This window comes from Barbus barbus (assembly GCF_936440315.1).
Source record: "Barbus barbus genome assembly, chromosome: 27".
Taxonomy (NCBI): Eukaryota; Metazoa; Chordata; class Actinopteri; order Cypriniformes; family Cyprinidae; genus Barbus; species Barbus barbus.
In genome coordinates this window covers 6,510,244-6,526,228 of record NC_136755.1, presented here as the reverse complement: position 1 = coordinate 6,526,228, position 15,985 = coordinate 6,510,244, and the positions used below count along the sequence as shown (strand labels likewise).

Genomic DNA, 15,985 nt, shown 5'->3' with positions numbered 1-15,985 from the left:
TGCGGCACCCGGGGAGCAGTTGGGGGTTCGGTTCTTGCTCAAGGGTCTCACCTCAGTCGTGGTATTGAGGGTGGAAGAGAGCGCTGGTTATTCACTCCAAAATCAAAATGGCTTGATAATTGAGACTGTTTAGGTTTTTGGGGGATTACATTTTTTTTTAATATCATTTAAAAAAAGGTATCATTGTAGGGTGGTTGTGTCCACACACTGCCAAGACACATTTATATGCAAATGAAGATATTTGGCATCCAATGTCTCCTTTAAAATATTATAATCATAATTCAAGTGATGAAAGATTTCGAAAGTGTGACAGTAATCAGTGTTGAGTACTACTGTAAGGTTAACCCTGTCTGCTTTACATGTTTGAAAATGATTAACAGTTGAAAACATTAGACATTTAGAAAAGTAATCAAATGTAATCAGTGACATTACTTTAATAAAGTAATTGAAAAGTTACACTACTTATTACATTTTAAGTAGGGTAACTTGTAATCTGTAACCTATTGAATTAATAAAGTAACCTTTCCAACACTATATATATTAACTATTATATTTTTTATTTGACCTTTAGTTAGCTATATTAATTTTGTTGTCATTTTTTCTTTTTAAATGTCTAGTTTTTGTCATTTAGATTTTTTACATGTCTATAGTTTTACTATATCTTTTATTTTATTTTCATTTTAAGTTATTTTCGTACAAAGTTAATGAAAATAAAATTAAGAAACGTTTCTTTGGCAATTAACTGCAATAGCGTTATATTCATTTAACTTCATTCCTTTTTTTAATTCAAGTAACGAAAATGTTTTTTAATGGTTTTAGTTTTAGTTCATTAAAATAACCCTGGCATAATATGTTGAAAACTATTATTTTAACTGTATTGTGGATTTATTTAGCTTTGTCTGTTTCTTTGACGATTTATGCTCTGTGAAGTGCAGACACTATGTCCAGCCGTAGTTCACAGACTCTCCCAGAGGATTGTGGGACACGCTGCACTGGAGACTTGGCGGGCAGCACGTAGCTGCAGTATTTTTACTCCCCACTGACAGGAGGACAAACAGGGCTGGGCATATTTGGTCTTCACTCCCTTTCTTCAGTCCCAGAGGGATCTGTACTGCAGACCCCGGCCCACACAGAGACCCGAGGACAGTTCAAAGACTGCTGCCCTCGAAAACCCACAACATTGTTAGTGTTTGACTGTTTCAGCAGCGGTTTATTTCACAGTGTGGGAAATATAGGAATGAAAATATTCCGCATAGTAACTCTGATATAGTCCAGGAAATGAAGTGAAACGCTTGTTATGGTGATAAAAGCATTGGTTTGAATCCATTCAACACACTGTGTTGAAGATTTGGTACTTTTTTCAGAAGAAACCTTAGAGTCTAGAAACTCATTGCAGCTAAAGACCATGTATTTCAAATCTGAGAATGATGAAATTATTTTAAGATGATGCTGTGTAATTTTTTAAAATTAGACTTTCTTTTTGGGCAAATCAAAGGAAATGTGAGATATGAATTGAAACATCCAGTATGTTTCTGCTAACATGTGCTGCAATGGCAGAGTTTCCAAACACAGCTTTTGCCTACAGCACAAATGTAACAAATAAAACAATTTAATTAGTTAAATATTGAAGTAATGCTTCGGTCATTTATTTTAGCTGAATCCTCTGTTGACCTTTTATGATTAAATGTGCAATACAATACACTGTATTTCTACTTGTTGAGTATAAAAATAGTATAGATAAAAATAAATGTTTTGAGTTGCAAATAATTATTATAATAATTCATAATGATGCAGTAATTTGTAGTTATGAACTTTACCTTTTCAACAATTTAACAACACTTCAAATAGGAGTTTTCACAGTTTTGCATTGTTGCAAAGCAGCTTTACATACAAATGTGACCCTGGACCAAAAATAAAAATAAAAAGCAGTCTTAAGTCGCTGGGGTATATTTGTAGCAATAGCCAAAAATACATTGTATGGGTCAAAACTATCGATTTTTATTTTATGCCAAAAATCATTAGGATATTAAGTAAAGATCATGTTCCATGAAGATATTTTGTAAATTTCCTACCGTAAATTTATATAAACTTCTTTTTGATTAGTATTATGCATTGCTAAGAACTTCATTTGGACAACTTTAAAGACGATTTTCTCAATATTTAGATTTTTTTTTTTTTTTTTTGCACCCTCAGATTCCAGATTTCCAATACATCAATGGAAAGCTCATTTATTCAGCTTTCAAATTATATATAAATCTCAATAAAAAAAAATTGACCCTCATAACTGGTTTTGTGGTGCATGGTCACATATAAAGTAGTTACAAAAGTAAAGATATGTAAGCAACATATAGTCATGGATTTGAACTTGATCAGAAGATTTATTACTTTAGTATATTCCCAATACACTCCAATGCACCTGTACCAACACACTTCTTTACATTAATGGGCAGATGTTACGGATGATTTTATTCCTTCCGCATGCACTGAAACATAAGCAGTACGTTCAACGTCTGTGTTTTAGTGCATGCACAAGAATTAAACTAGTGTTATGCTGGTTTATCCCATTCCTGCAGTGTTAATGACACATCATGTCAGGTAAAAGGGAAGCAAAACATTCTGCAGATGATATTTAATGTTGTGTCCGCCGACTTCAACAGCTTCAAGTTTAACACACTTTCGTCTTCTATACAGGCTGTTTCACATTTATTTCCACACACCTTAAGACTTTTCGGCGATTCGCAGTCTTTAAGTCCATATAATTTTGCTGTCATTGATGGAAAAAACTGTTTACTTATAGTAGTATTTGTAACAGTATAGAAAGACTACAAAGTCATCACAGTTTATCTCAGCGCATGTCTGCTTTGGTGGCGATCTGGTAAAGCGAGTGCACGTGAGTGGCAGTGACCCGAGTTCGAATTGGGTGGTATGCTGGGGGTGGTAGTAAAAGGCAATTTCTTAAGCTGTGCTGTTATTTATAAAGGTTAATTTATTGCATTAGAAGCACACACTAATTGTGCCATTAGCACACTTCAAGTTTACTTGGAATGCCATTGCAATGTATTTTAAAGTCACTAAAAGTAAGGGATAGTATGACCTCAGTTTGTTATTAGTATAATATTAATGCATGTTCAATACTCTTACAGTGTAATTGAATTGCAATTGTAATGTCAACAAAATACATTTGAAGTTTATGCTGAATTAATTCTGCATTTCAAAAATTAAATAAAAGAGTGGATATTTAAAGTGTACTTAAGTATACTTGGAATAGTTCCACTTTAGCACAAACAAATTTTGAAAAGTACCTTACATGTATATAATGAAAGGGATATACAGACCTTTGTATATAAATTAGATGATATGCCCCATTTTAACTGCACAAACTACATTATATAAACCATAAACATGACATGTTGACCTTTTCAAGATACTGTTGATACTGTTTCTGTATCTTGATGTGTTGAATGGCAGGTATTCACATCTATGCACTTCACCTCACATCCCCTTTGTCATTCAAAGTTATACACAACGGTGTCCTGATAACGCCACAGCCCTCTGTTTATCTTCATTGAGATGACAGAATGTCAACCGCGAGCCGTGCCTCCCCTGTCCTCCCGTATCCCATCAGCCCCGTAGCTCGTATCCGGTTCATATGGCAGCACAGGACATGAGGGCCGATCCTAACACCGCACTCATCTGATAGGATTGTGTGCATATAAAGACACATGATCCGTACACTGATACACTTTCTGTATGAATCAGCTGTCCACAAAAGATTAACCACAGACCTCAGGGCGGATTATTGTTCAAGCAGGATAGATAATATGACCTTATACAATGTACAGTGTGTGATGGGGAAGACCATTAGAAACGTGTATCATCTAAAATGATCTCTGATAGGTTATACTCATGGGAAGGACACACTGTAAAAAAAAAAAAAAGAAGTTGAGCCAACTTAAAAGTTTAAGGCAACCAGCTTCAGCAGATTTTTGAGTTTTCTCAACTTATCTTTTAGGAAATTTCACAACTTTGTGAGGTATATACTTAAAATAAGAAGTTGAGAAAACTCAAAAATCTGCTGAAGCTGGTTGCCTTAAACTTTTAAGTTTGCCCAACTTTTCTTTTTTTGCAGTAACTCTGACATTCCTTGCAGAAAAAAGTAGTTAAACAATATTTAATGTTCACACCCACAACTTTTCCCATGAATAGTTTAAAAGAAACTACATAGATAGATAGATAGATAGATAGATAGATAGATAGATAGATAGATAGATAGATAGATAGATAGATAGATAGATAGATAGATAGATAGATAGATAGATAGATAGTTGCTTTAAGTCCATGCTATTGTATTTCAATCACTGTCAAAATCAACCTTTTCATTTCAGTTTGCAACAGTCAGTAGTCAGTATTTTGTACTTTGTTTGGCAATGATGTGATTGGTCTGGAGCTCAAACCTGAGCTTATGTAAGAAATACTTGCAGTGGGGTCCGTGTTCAGAGACAATCAGTTGTCTATTAACACAGCATTAAGCTCAGCTTGGCACAGACTCATGAAGAGGCATGCCCTGCTGGGACGCGCCAAACATTACTCATCCTGTCTCTGTCACTTTCAAAAGTGGCGTGGGTCCAAGTATAATGTTACTGTCTGCAGCACCGTGTGTGTCCAGATCTTCGTTGGTGGGGTTCAGACGTCTGAGACCACATTGAAAAGTACAGCTCTCAGACCTGTTCCCCACTGCCACTGCCATTTAATATCTCCATGACTACTACATTTTGGGAGCCTAATAAAAGAATAGCTTATGTTCCAGTACAAAGAGAGTTGCCTGATAAGAAAGGGTGTAGAATGAAATATAAAGAGAGTGAGAGAGAGAGAGAGTCGAGAAAGCATCTGCTGTGGGTGACTGTGGGTGGTGTTGATGACCACCTTCGCTCTTTCATATCCTGCTCACCATTTATGTCATTCGCTTCCTAGTGAAAACACTCGAGATCAATACAAAGCCCAACAGGCATGTGTAACTACAGCATTTCCTATAATTACTCCAACAATGTTGCAAACATTCTACTAGCAAACATGTACTGGATAATTAAGTGATTTTGAGCCTGACCGAGAGAAAGAGAGAGGGTTGGGGGTAATGCAAACAAATGCACCCATGTGGGAGTGACACAGAGCATGTGAATCAGTGTGATGTAAGTGTGTTGAGAGAGTAGGAGGACAGACCTCCACCGCCGCTCATTCACAGCAGGAGACTGTGCTCTCATCTGTGCGGTTAAACACATACATTACAAACAACCACAGGGTTCATTCTTATATTAAACACTAGTATGATTTTCTAAATCCCTTTTTTTATTACTAATAATCTTAGTTTTAGTATGTTCTATATAATTAATTTTCAAATTCTCCACATTGTCATTGTCACGCGACCGTCCAGCATCAGTTCCGTTGCGTCACTGGCCCTGTCCCAAATGCCACTCTTCATGTGCACTTGCAGCCTTATACATTAATTCCATTCGTCGTTTTAGCTTTCGGAAGAGGCGAGCTCCATGGCAGGCTTCTACTCAACAGTACGTCACGAAAGTGTGGACTCGGAGAAAGACCGCAAAGGATTAGGTTGTGATTTGGGACAGGGCCACTGTCATTCACAAATACTCTCTCGTGGCCTCATGGGATAGTAAAGTGTCCATCGTATGCACACTTCAGAATCATGTCACAACTTTTATGAGTAGGTACTATTAATTCGGACATACTACTTTTGTCACATACTGTTTTCGCATACTATGTAGTGGGGAAGTATGCGAACTCAGATGCAGCCATCATTTTCTGTTTCAAGGTAGTCACATACTAACTTTACATTTTAAATTAAAATAATAGCCTACTGTTTGTGTGTACTATTTAATAAAGCATGAAAGTGTTCGGGATTGTTTTGCACCCAATTTGAAATGTTCCTGAAATTACGCCATTCACACCTCAGATATGAATGAATTAAAAAAAAAAATAATAAATGAATAAATAATTTAACTAAACAATCAACAATCACACTTGCACAGAAAGTACATACTTTTTTTCTCAAAATGAGCCTGAAATGCAAAATAATAAGGGATAGGCATAACAGGGGTCGATTTAAAAAAACATAAACATAAAATAACATTTGAAAAGTTGTGGTCTAATTACTGCATATAAACTGTGTGAAATAATTAGAAAAAAAAAATAGTTTTATTTGTTCTCATTTATGTTATCTTTTGTTATGATATAGGCTAATACTGTTTTGATCTGTTTGCTCTTTGCAGTAGTTAATATTTACAGTTTTTCATAGTGATTTTTGGTGAATTATATTAACCTAAAGCTATGGGTCAGTTTCCAAACATTATAATTAGGCCTATTACTTACTATTATTTGAAAGCCACAACAATTAAAAAAAAAAAAAAACATATTGTCGCCCTTTTTTAATTCTTAGATAATTACAGTTAAGATTTAAATGATATTTTGAGCAATGAACTAGGATATGATTTCAGAAATCAGGTCAACCTAACATATTTTCTTGTTTTTTTTTTTCATTATTATTATTATTAATGCTCAACACAATAAGGAAGCAATGTCATGTTTCCGGTAGCAAATGTTGGGTTGTGCTTCCCTCTAGTGATGAGATGCAGCATAACAAGACAAGAACTACTCATTGAGTGATTCAACAGAACAGACGAATCACTGTTAGGCTGCAAATAACCTTGATTCTTGACAGAAAGTTCAAGAATTTTTCGATTTGCTTAAAATGAGTGAGATCCTAATTAATGCACATGTAAAATGAGGAAAAATCAAGAGTAGAGAATAAAATTCAAGGCATTATTTATTTCAAAAGTTAGATTCACAGCTCTGTCATGTCACCATCGGTAACCCCAGTGATGCATAGCATTAACATTCAAGAAGCTTCAAAATAAGGTTATGGAAAACTCTATAGCTCATGTATACACACCTTAAAAAAAATCTGCATTATAGCTCTGTGTCAGTGATGTAAATATCAGTTTAAAACATTACTTCTTAACCATTCCCCAAATCCTTTTTGGTTGATTATTTATTAATCACTGCAAAAATATAAACCACTAGTTTTGAAATGTGATTGGTAACAGTAATTGAAAAACAAGAAACAGCCTCAAACACAGAAATAGGTTTTAAAAGGATCTATTGGATAAAGTATTAAATTTTTAACAGTAACCGTTTCCGAACTCAGCAGTATCCTTGAACAACGTTTGATTAGCAAGTTTGACAAAAAAAAAGCATAATGTTCAATAAAATGCTGCAGTTTAAGATATATATACTCTTTTGCAGTGACATTCTGAATCTAGCAAAGCTATATTATTATGACTAAAATACAATTATTTAAATTGCAATTTTTGTAAAGGTCACATTTGTTGCATTACATTTCATTTATGCAGATTCTCCATTGATTTTGGTGAGATTCATCATCAAGAGAAAATGATGGTTCTGAAAGTAAGTTTGCCTTTTGTAGTTCTGTGCTGAATTGCAAAAGCACTTGAACACCCCCAACCTGAAAACTACAACATTATATGGGGTAACATGAAAGGAATGACTTAAAATGTGGCCAGACTAGGATTTTTCCAGATTTAAATTACTGTTTTTAATTAGAATAGGTCAGATCTTGTTTTTAGTTTTTGCACACGTAGGAGAAATGGTTTTGAATGTGCAATTAAACTGGAATGAAGAACAGACATTCTCCTTCCCGCTATCTAAACAAGCTCAAGACAGGTTCTCTCCAGAAATACAGCCACAGGACAGGTAGTTCTCACCCTGGGACTCAGGGCTTGAGTTTGAGCCAGGGGTGAACTATAGTGAGGATGGACAGGACGGAGGACGTGAGGCCGCAGGCCCCCACAAAGCCCGAGCCCGTGGGGTACAGGCCCAGCCGGTCCAGCGGGATGAAGACATCACACAGGTTCTTCAGCAGGTCCAGGAGCAGCGGAGGGTTGTTGCGCAGCACCGTGATCAGGAGCTGGAACTGCTGGTTGAGTCTGGCTGAGATCATGGGGAGGGACGGCAGAGGAAACAGCACTGAGGAGGGCGACGGGGTCAGAGGGAACTCTCCTCCGTTCTCTGGGCTCGGCGTGAGGGGGGATGGACTGGAGTTAAAGCTTTTAGCTGAACTGCTGCGGGACTCTCTCTCCATCAGCAGACGGATTTCATACGCATCTCGGGTTAGATTGAGGATGAGTGCGAACAAGTAGTATCTGTTTACAGGGAGTGAGAGAAAGTCGGGTTATTATTATTAGATTGCGAATTTCATGCTGTGTTCAAAATATGAAAATAAATGCAACCATCTCCATATATAAAAAAAACCTTTTGATACATGAAAAAGCAAAGAAATTCCAGGAACATTTCTGAAGAGCAATGCAAATTAATTCACAGAATTAAATCAATTTTATCCACAAAATCAAATTAAATAAAAATAATAAAAATAAAACATATGGTATATGGGCTATTACAGTTAACTAAAATCAATAAAAAAAATATTTCCATTGTTCATAATTAAATTTTGTAAAAATAAATTAAATAGATTTTTTTTTTTTCAGTTAAAGTTTACTTTATTTGAAGAAACAAATTTGAATAACAAATATGTTGTATTAGTTTTTATTTAATTTTATTTGAAACATTTCTCATTTTCATTTAGTTTTACTTATACTACAATAGCTAAAACTGAAATAAAACAATTAAAAACTATATAGGCATATATAAAAAACCTAAAACTTGAAAATTAAATTAAAATGAAAAAATATATTAAAAATAAAATATATACTAGTATATCACAATTAAAAGACCACCAATTTATATAGTTTAAAAATCAATTCTGCAAAAAAAAAAAAAAACTTGTAGCACTCACCTAAACGACCTCTGGCTCCATTTGTTTTGGTCCAGTTTGGGCAGCAGTCCTGTTTTGCCGGCCCACAGTACGTTATCACAGGCAAAGTACATGGCTCTGTTCAAATGAGCCACTGTGATGCAGAGCCGCAGCACACAGTCTGACAGATGCACAGTGCGTTTGGCTGCTTCCAGAGCTTCAGCGGAGTTCCCTAACCGCATCACTGACACAAAAATAACAGACTCAATCAATCAAACACGGAGCGAGTACAGCAACAAATTCTGGGAGTGACAAGAGATTAGGCATCAGGAGTCACTTAATACAACCACTTCACTAATTAATAGTAACAATAGGTATAATCAGTTTAAACCCTACCTCAGAGACCCAAACAATGACTTATTATCATGATGTATTATGTTTTAACATGCCAAGCCATTAGTTAGGCAATTTAGGCAACATTTGCATTGGGATATGGGAAAAATATTGCAAAATTACCAGTAGGAACATAGCATACAGTCATGAAAAGTTAAGAAATTTCTGCATTTTAATACCACTAAATTTAAACATCACATGTTGTTATATAAATGAGACAAAAATGATTAAAGAGTTTAGAAAACAGCTAAAAATATATATGTTGGCACCGAAAAGAAAAAAGTTTGATCCCTAATGCCCAGTGTTGCATTTTTGAACATCTCGTTTAAAAAGATTCTCAACTTTTTTTATTAATGCGTTCTAATGTTAAAAATATCAGGGCATGCAATCCATCACTAGCCATATAGAAATAAAATTTAAACAAAATTATGCACGTACTTTGTATGTACTCAACTGCGTACTTTGCAAATATACACATTTGTTCAAAAAGTGTTAGAATTAATTAGCAGTTAATATGCAAATCTTTCCATTAAAACTGTTGTAATAAACTACAAAATGTCAGAACTGTTATGCATGATATTTACCCATATTTAGAGAATACTAAGTATTGTTACCTGCTGTATGCATATATTGCAATTCTGTTATACTGTGTCTCTGAGGGTTATATTTATGATTTTGTATTTTGATATAAAACTTGGGTTGGACTTTCTCTGATGAAACTGTGTAACTGAGCTGAATTTCCTTCAATTGCAATTCAGTATTCCTCTCCTGCCGTTCCAATTCAGCATCCTGTTCATTCAAATTGCAACTTATAATCAAAAGGAGACCCATGATGCCCAACCCTGATTCTTCTGACCACTGACTTCAGGAGAAGATCTTAAACGTACATTTTCTGGTCAGGCTCATGTGAGTTTCCAGCTGTTTGATGGTGTTTAGCAGCTCTGTTCTCGCTCCTCTTTTCTGCAGTGTGTATCCCAGCAGTGTGCAGGCGTACTGAGCAGCCCTGTTCAATCACAATTACAGAAATCAGCAAGTATTAGAACACTTACACTACCAGTCAGTAAGATTTTTAATGTTTTTTAAAGAAGTCTCTTCTGCTCACCAAGCCTGCATTTATTTGATCCAAAATACAGCAAAAGCAGTGAAATATTTTTACTATTTAAATAAGAGTTTTCTATTTGAATATATTTTAAAATGTAATTTATTCCTGTGATTTCAAAGCTGAATTTTTAGCATCATTACTCCAGTCACATGATCCTTCAGAAGTTATTCTAATATTCTGATTTACTGCTCAACAAAAAAAATACATACATATATATATATATTGTTGAAAACAGCGGAGTAGAATTTCAGGTTTCTGCGATGAATAAAAATCTCAAAAGAACAGCGTTTACCTTAAATAGAAATCTTTTGTAACATTATAAATGTCTTTACCATCACTTTTGATCAATTTAAAGCATCCTTGCTCAATAAAAAGTATAAACTGTTTTTAATATTGATAATAATAACAATAAATGTTTCTTGAGCAGCATATCAGAATGATTTCTGAAGGATCATGTGACACTGAAGACTGGAGTAATGATGCTGAAAATACAGCTTTGATCAGAGAAATAAATCACATTTTAAAACAGCCCTATAATCAAATACAAAGCAGTTATTTTAAATAGCTTTTGCTGTATTTTGGATCAAATAAATGCTGGCTTGATGAGCAAAAGAGACTTCTTTAGAAAACATTAAAAATCTTACGGTTCAAAAACTTTTGACTGGTAATGTACAACCCTACAAAGGTCTGAAAATCAATGCATTAAATCACAAAAACACAGCATTAGTGCTCAAATGCCTGGTTACTTGAAAATATGTTGTAAATGTTGCTTTTAGTATTGCTTATAACATGATAATATATATTGAAAGTAGTAGGTGTTAATTGTGACATGGTACTGAATGTGTCTCATATCCATATATGATATGTGCATGGTACTGAATGCGTCTCATATCCATATATGATATGTGCATGGTACTGAATGCGTCTCATATCCATATATGATATGTGCATGGTACTGAATGCGTCTCATATCCATATATGATATGTGCATGGTACTGAATGCGTCTCATATCCATATATGATATTTGCATGGTACTGAATGCGTCTCATATCCATATATGATATGTGCATGGTACTGAATGCGTCTCATATCCATATATGATATGTGCATGGTACTGAATGCGTCTCATATCCATATATGATATTTGCATGGTACTGAATGCGTCTCATATCCATATATGATATGTGCATGGTGTTATGGATCAACTGGGGATCGTGTTAACTGGGGGTGTGCGCGTGCACGCTAAAATGTTTACCTGGATTTCCAGCAGATGTTAGACGGCGACAGATTCGTCACTGAGATATTCTACGGATCATAGACTAAAAAACGTTTTTCACCAGTTGTATACATTGGCATCAAGCATAATAAAGCGTTTTGATTCCGCGATGTCCATACCTGTGTATGTCCCGCGGTTTTTGGGAAGTTTACCATGCTCCGGAGTCACGCTCACAACCACGCCCACTTTAACATGGGACATTAGTTTCAATGGATGATCAAACTCTACTACGAACTGAAATACAAATGGAAGTATTTTCTTTTCAATATTACTGGATCACATTGTGTCTGTAGTGTGTCGTCATGTGTTATAATGAACAGATATGGGCCTAGATTAAGTTAAAATTAGCAGTAGACCTAAAACAAACATGAATTGCAAAGTCAATATTTTTTTTTTATTGACAAGCCTGTTCATTGAGTTTACGATTGTTCTTAATCAAATTATTTCTTTTCTGAGTGATTATATAGAGAGGGGGGAGGGGTGTGAAGAAAAAAACAGAGATAAGCTACTTTGGCTTGAGTTTGTGTGATTTTGCTCTGCTGATTTTATTATCTGAGATCTCTTGTACAGTCAGCTCTGGTGCCTCTGTATACTCTTCCCTGGACATAAAGTTTCATCATGGATTTGTGACTGATCTGAAATCAACATTTTGCATTGGCTTAGAACTCTTTTCAGAACAATGCTGTATTCAGTTTCTTATAGTAATATAATCAATTAAATTAACTTCATTTTATATACGTTTGTCTGTACTGTATATTATGCTCAGTTAGGTGTTTGAATATAAATGTTGTGACTCTGTTTCATTGAACGTGTAGAGAACACTTTGTCTAAAGTTAATTCTAAGTTCACGACTCCTGCTTTTCATTTTACATACAGGCCTGGTCTCTTGCCAGACTATGCTTGTGTTTCCGACCGTAGAGAAAACATGTTATGAGCAGAGCAGGATTCAAGCCAACTCTTTAATACTGTATGTGTGATGAACACAGGAAGGCATTTTTCCACAATATGTGTGAGCGATATGTCACATGTATGGAATGTTTACATTTTTAAGGTGACAAAGTGATTGACAGGCGTCTAATAAAAGTGAGCCATGCTGTAGGATCTTTCTTACTGCCTCATATCTTATTTTTCTATTTTCCATACTGTCTTTTTTATGAAAGTCCTGTGACAATCACTCAACAGCCACAACTTTTTCATGACTGACAGGCAGAGCATGATACTCTGATGATGAATAATTACATATATGGCTAATATTGCAAAAGACAGTATACATCACTAACCTCATAATCATTTGGCATCGTACACAAATATGATACCTCTCTCCCAAACATTATTTAGAATAGGAAAACCAATATTTACTTTATTGCAGACTTCTTGAACTAAAAATATGACAAAGAAGTCTGTCAGTTTCATAAATAATGAGTGTGGGCCTCTTTATATATATATATATATATATACATAATTTTGAATTATGCCAGTTATCTTCATTTCAGTGGTAAGAACCTCACTAACATTTGGATTCAGCCTTTCTGAAGATTTTAGATGACACTAACACCTGTGAAGAGATAACAACCCCTGCAAAAAAACTTATGATCCCAACTCCGAATCAACATGCAAAACTGCTAAATTATCCTTATATTGCAATCATTATGATCACAATCATTGCCTAAACATGTTTGTGCTTAACTGAATGATGTTCACTACCCAGACCCAGCCCGTTTCCAGTCCAGATGGTGGATCAGCTCCTAGAGAAGACCACGACATCTCTGAATGTCAGTGGAGACCATGTCAACTAGATGTGCCCTACAGACAGATCCCCTGCGAAGACCTCTTCACCTCGACAGTCATCAGCACAACTAAACTGAGCACTGAATCAACGATGAACTGACTTTAACTGAGAAACTGACTGTTTACTATTGTCCTCATATTAGAGCTGCTTTAGCTGAATTGAACTTTCTTTGCATTGACACACTATTTCAGTATTTAACACTGTTAAGCTCCTTTGACACGATATGTATTGTATAAAGTGCTATATAAATAAAGGTGATCTCACTTGACTTGACAGACCTCTATTATAAAACTGTACATTTCTGCAAAAATGGTGGTGATGGCGTTTTTGATGGCGTGGTGATGGCGCAGTGGATAAGACACATGCCTTTGGTGTGAGAGACCCGGGTTCGAATCCACTGTGAGACACCAATGTGTCCCTGAGCAAGACACTTAACCCCTAGTTGCTCCAGAGGCGTGCGACCTCTGACATATATAGCAATTGTAAGTCGCTTTGGATAAAAGCGTCAGATAAATGTAAAAGTGTGTGTGTGTTTGCCTCAACACCTAACTATGTGTATACGTTTGTTGAACATTCCCTATTCAGCATAATTCACTGCATTTTATCTGTCACTAATTCGAAATTATATGCATAATGCAAAACTATAGCTTGTTTATCGCTCATTCTTTAGTAATATAAAAAGAAAGAAAATGAAATGCTTGACATTCCTTTGACCACAGCAATATTGATGCTCGAATTCATTTACACAAATTAAGTAATATTTTTGAACAACTGCCTACACACGCGTTGCAAAGAAACAAAGTAACACCTTATTTAATGAATGTACAATTGTCATTAGAATATATATATATACACTGTATATATATATATTGAAACGAATTTAAGATAGCCTAAACAAATTAATCTGGGCGTGGTCTGAGAAGTGACCTGAAAACGCATTAAGACTTCCCTTAAACCGCGTCAGATACATTTGAACATGGACAGGGGAACATAATACAATAATACAAAGTCCATACATAAGTCCAATAATACAAAACATTCACAAATAATGTGGAAAGCTTTGAAATCTGTTCCGTTGAAAATTCCCTGTGACGAATCTGTGGAGGTCCAACGTCTGCTGGAAACTCAGGTAAAACTATTAGCGTGCACGCGCATGTCCCCAGTTAACACGATCCCCAGTTGATCCATAACACATCGTACTGAATGCGTCTCATATCCATATATGATATGTGCATGGTACTGAATGCGTCTCATATCCATATATGATATGTGCATGGTACTTTTAGTAAATACTATGACCTAAAATGTGCTAGTAACGTAATCCGTAAACTTACTAACGTTAATTGTGAAGCAGTATCAATGAGCACAACTTCCACTGCAGCGCCCTCAAGTCTCTAAACAGATGTCATGCTGTCAAGGAGCCTAGCTAGTGTAGATGTGGTGGTAGTGAGTGAGTGAGTGTTTGTGCACCTGAAGACGCGCTCCTTGGCTTGACTCTGCGCGCTGAATCTCACCCACGACTCCATCACAATCACACGCACGCGCTGGGCCTAGCGTCCTTCACGCGCCAGATACACGTTAAACAGCTCACCGAGAAGATACTTGATGTTTTCAGAGAATACGCACTTTTGACTGTAGTCTGCGGCTGGAATTATGTGGCATACTTGCTGTGTTGCACTTGATGTTTATGTCGCTTTGACACTTTAGTCCATGGACGGCAGACGAAGAGGGACACGCCGTTCGCGTTTGGATAAATTGAAAGCGCGTCGTGCAGTGAATCTCGTTTTGGCAGATGTCACACAAATAATCTAAAAGCGTCCATTTATTTTATTAGAGACTAGATCAATTTAATATGTAACGACAACAAAAGTTCAATAAACTTACTGTTAGTTTCTGGCGACTAACAATAAAAATAACCACCAGAGGTCACCAAATAAATTTAAAGGCATACATATATTAGTGATATATGTGACCCTGGACCACAAAACCAGTCATAAGGGTCCATTTTTCGAAATTGCATTTTATGCATTATCTGAAAGCTGAATAAATAAGCTTTCCATTAAAAAACTAGATAAAACTACTTGAAAATCTGTAATCTGAGGGTGCAAAAAATCTAAATATTGAGAAAAAAAGCCTTTAAAGTTGTCCAAATTAAGTTCTTAGCAATGCATGATATTACTAATCAAAAATGAAGTTTTGATATATTTATGGTAGTAAATTGGCAAAATATCTTTATGGAACATGATCTATACTTAATAACCTAATGATTTTTGGCCAAAAATAAGAAAAATCAACCATTTTGACCCATACAATGTATTTCTGGACATTGCTACAAATATGCCCGTGCAATTTATGACTGGTTTTGTGGTCCAGGGTCACATATTTAATATTGTATTTAATATTACTGATAAGAAAAACCAATACAATGCAAAAAATTATAATAAAAAAAATAATCAGACTATGCTATAGATTGGTAAAGTGAATTTTATTTGAGAATCTCTGATAACAATAAATAAAGGAAAATATAGTAAACCCATTCTGCTTAAAAATAAAATCTGATAAATCACAAGAAAATCAATGAC

The 15,985-nt window shown here is 35.3% G+C and overlaps 1 protein-coding gene across 4 annotated transcripts; it reads right to left on the bottom strand.

The window, feature by feature from the left end:
- Positions 1–6,814: 6,814 nt before the first annotated feature.
- Positions 6,815–15,373, bottom strand: LOC306846979 (peroxisomal membrane protein 11B-like). Of its 4 annotated transcripts, none has more exons than XM_079380709.1 (4): positions 14,874–15,373; positions 10,123–10,238; positions 8,885–9,086; positions 6,815–8,234 (listed from the first exon to the last, which is right to left on the bottom strand). In XM_079380709.1, exons 1-4 carry the CDS (start codon positions 14,927–14,929, stop codon positions 7,805–7,807), a joined length of 804 nt encoding a protein of 267 aa, XP_079236835.1. In that variant the 5' UTR covers positions 14,930–15,373; the 3' UTR covers positions 6,815–7,804. The 4 variants fall into 4 exon arrangements, with proteins under 4 accessions (XP_079236835.1, XP_079236836.1, XP_079236837.1 ...); XM_079380710.1 differs by having other exon boundaries at positions 6,821–8,234; positions 14,738–15,151; XM_079380711.1 differs by having other exon boundaries at positions 6,821–8,234; positions 15,030–15,122.
- Between the last annotated feature and the right edge of the window lie 612 nt (positions 15,374–15,985).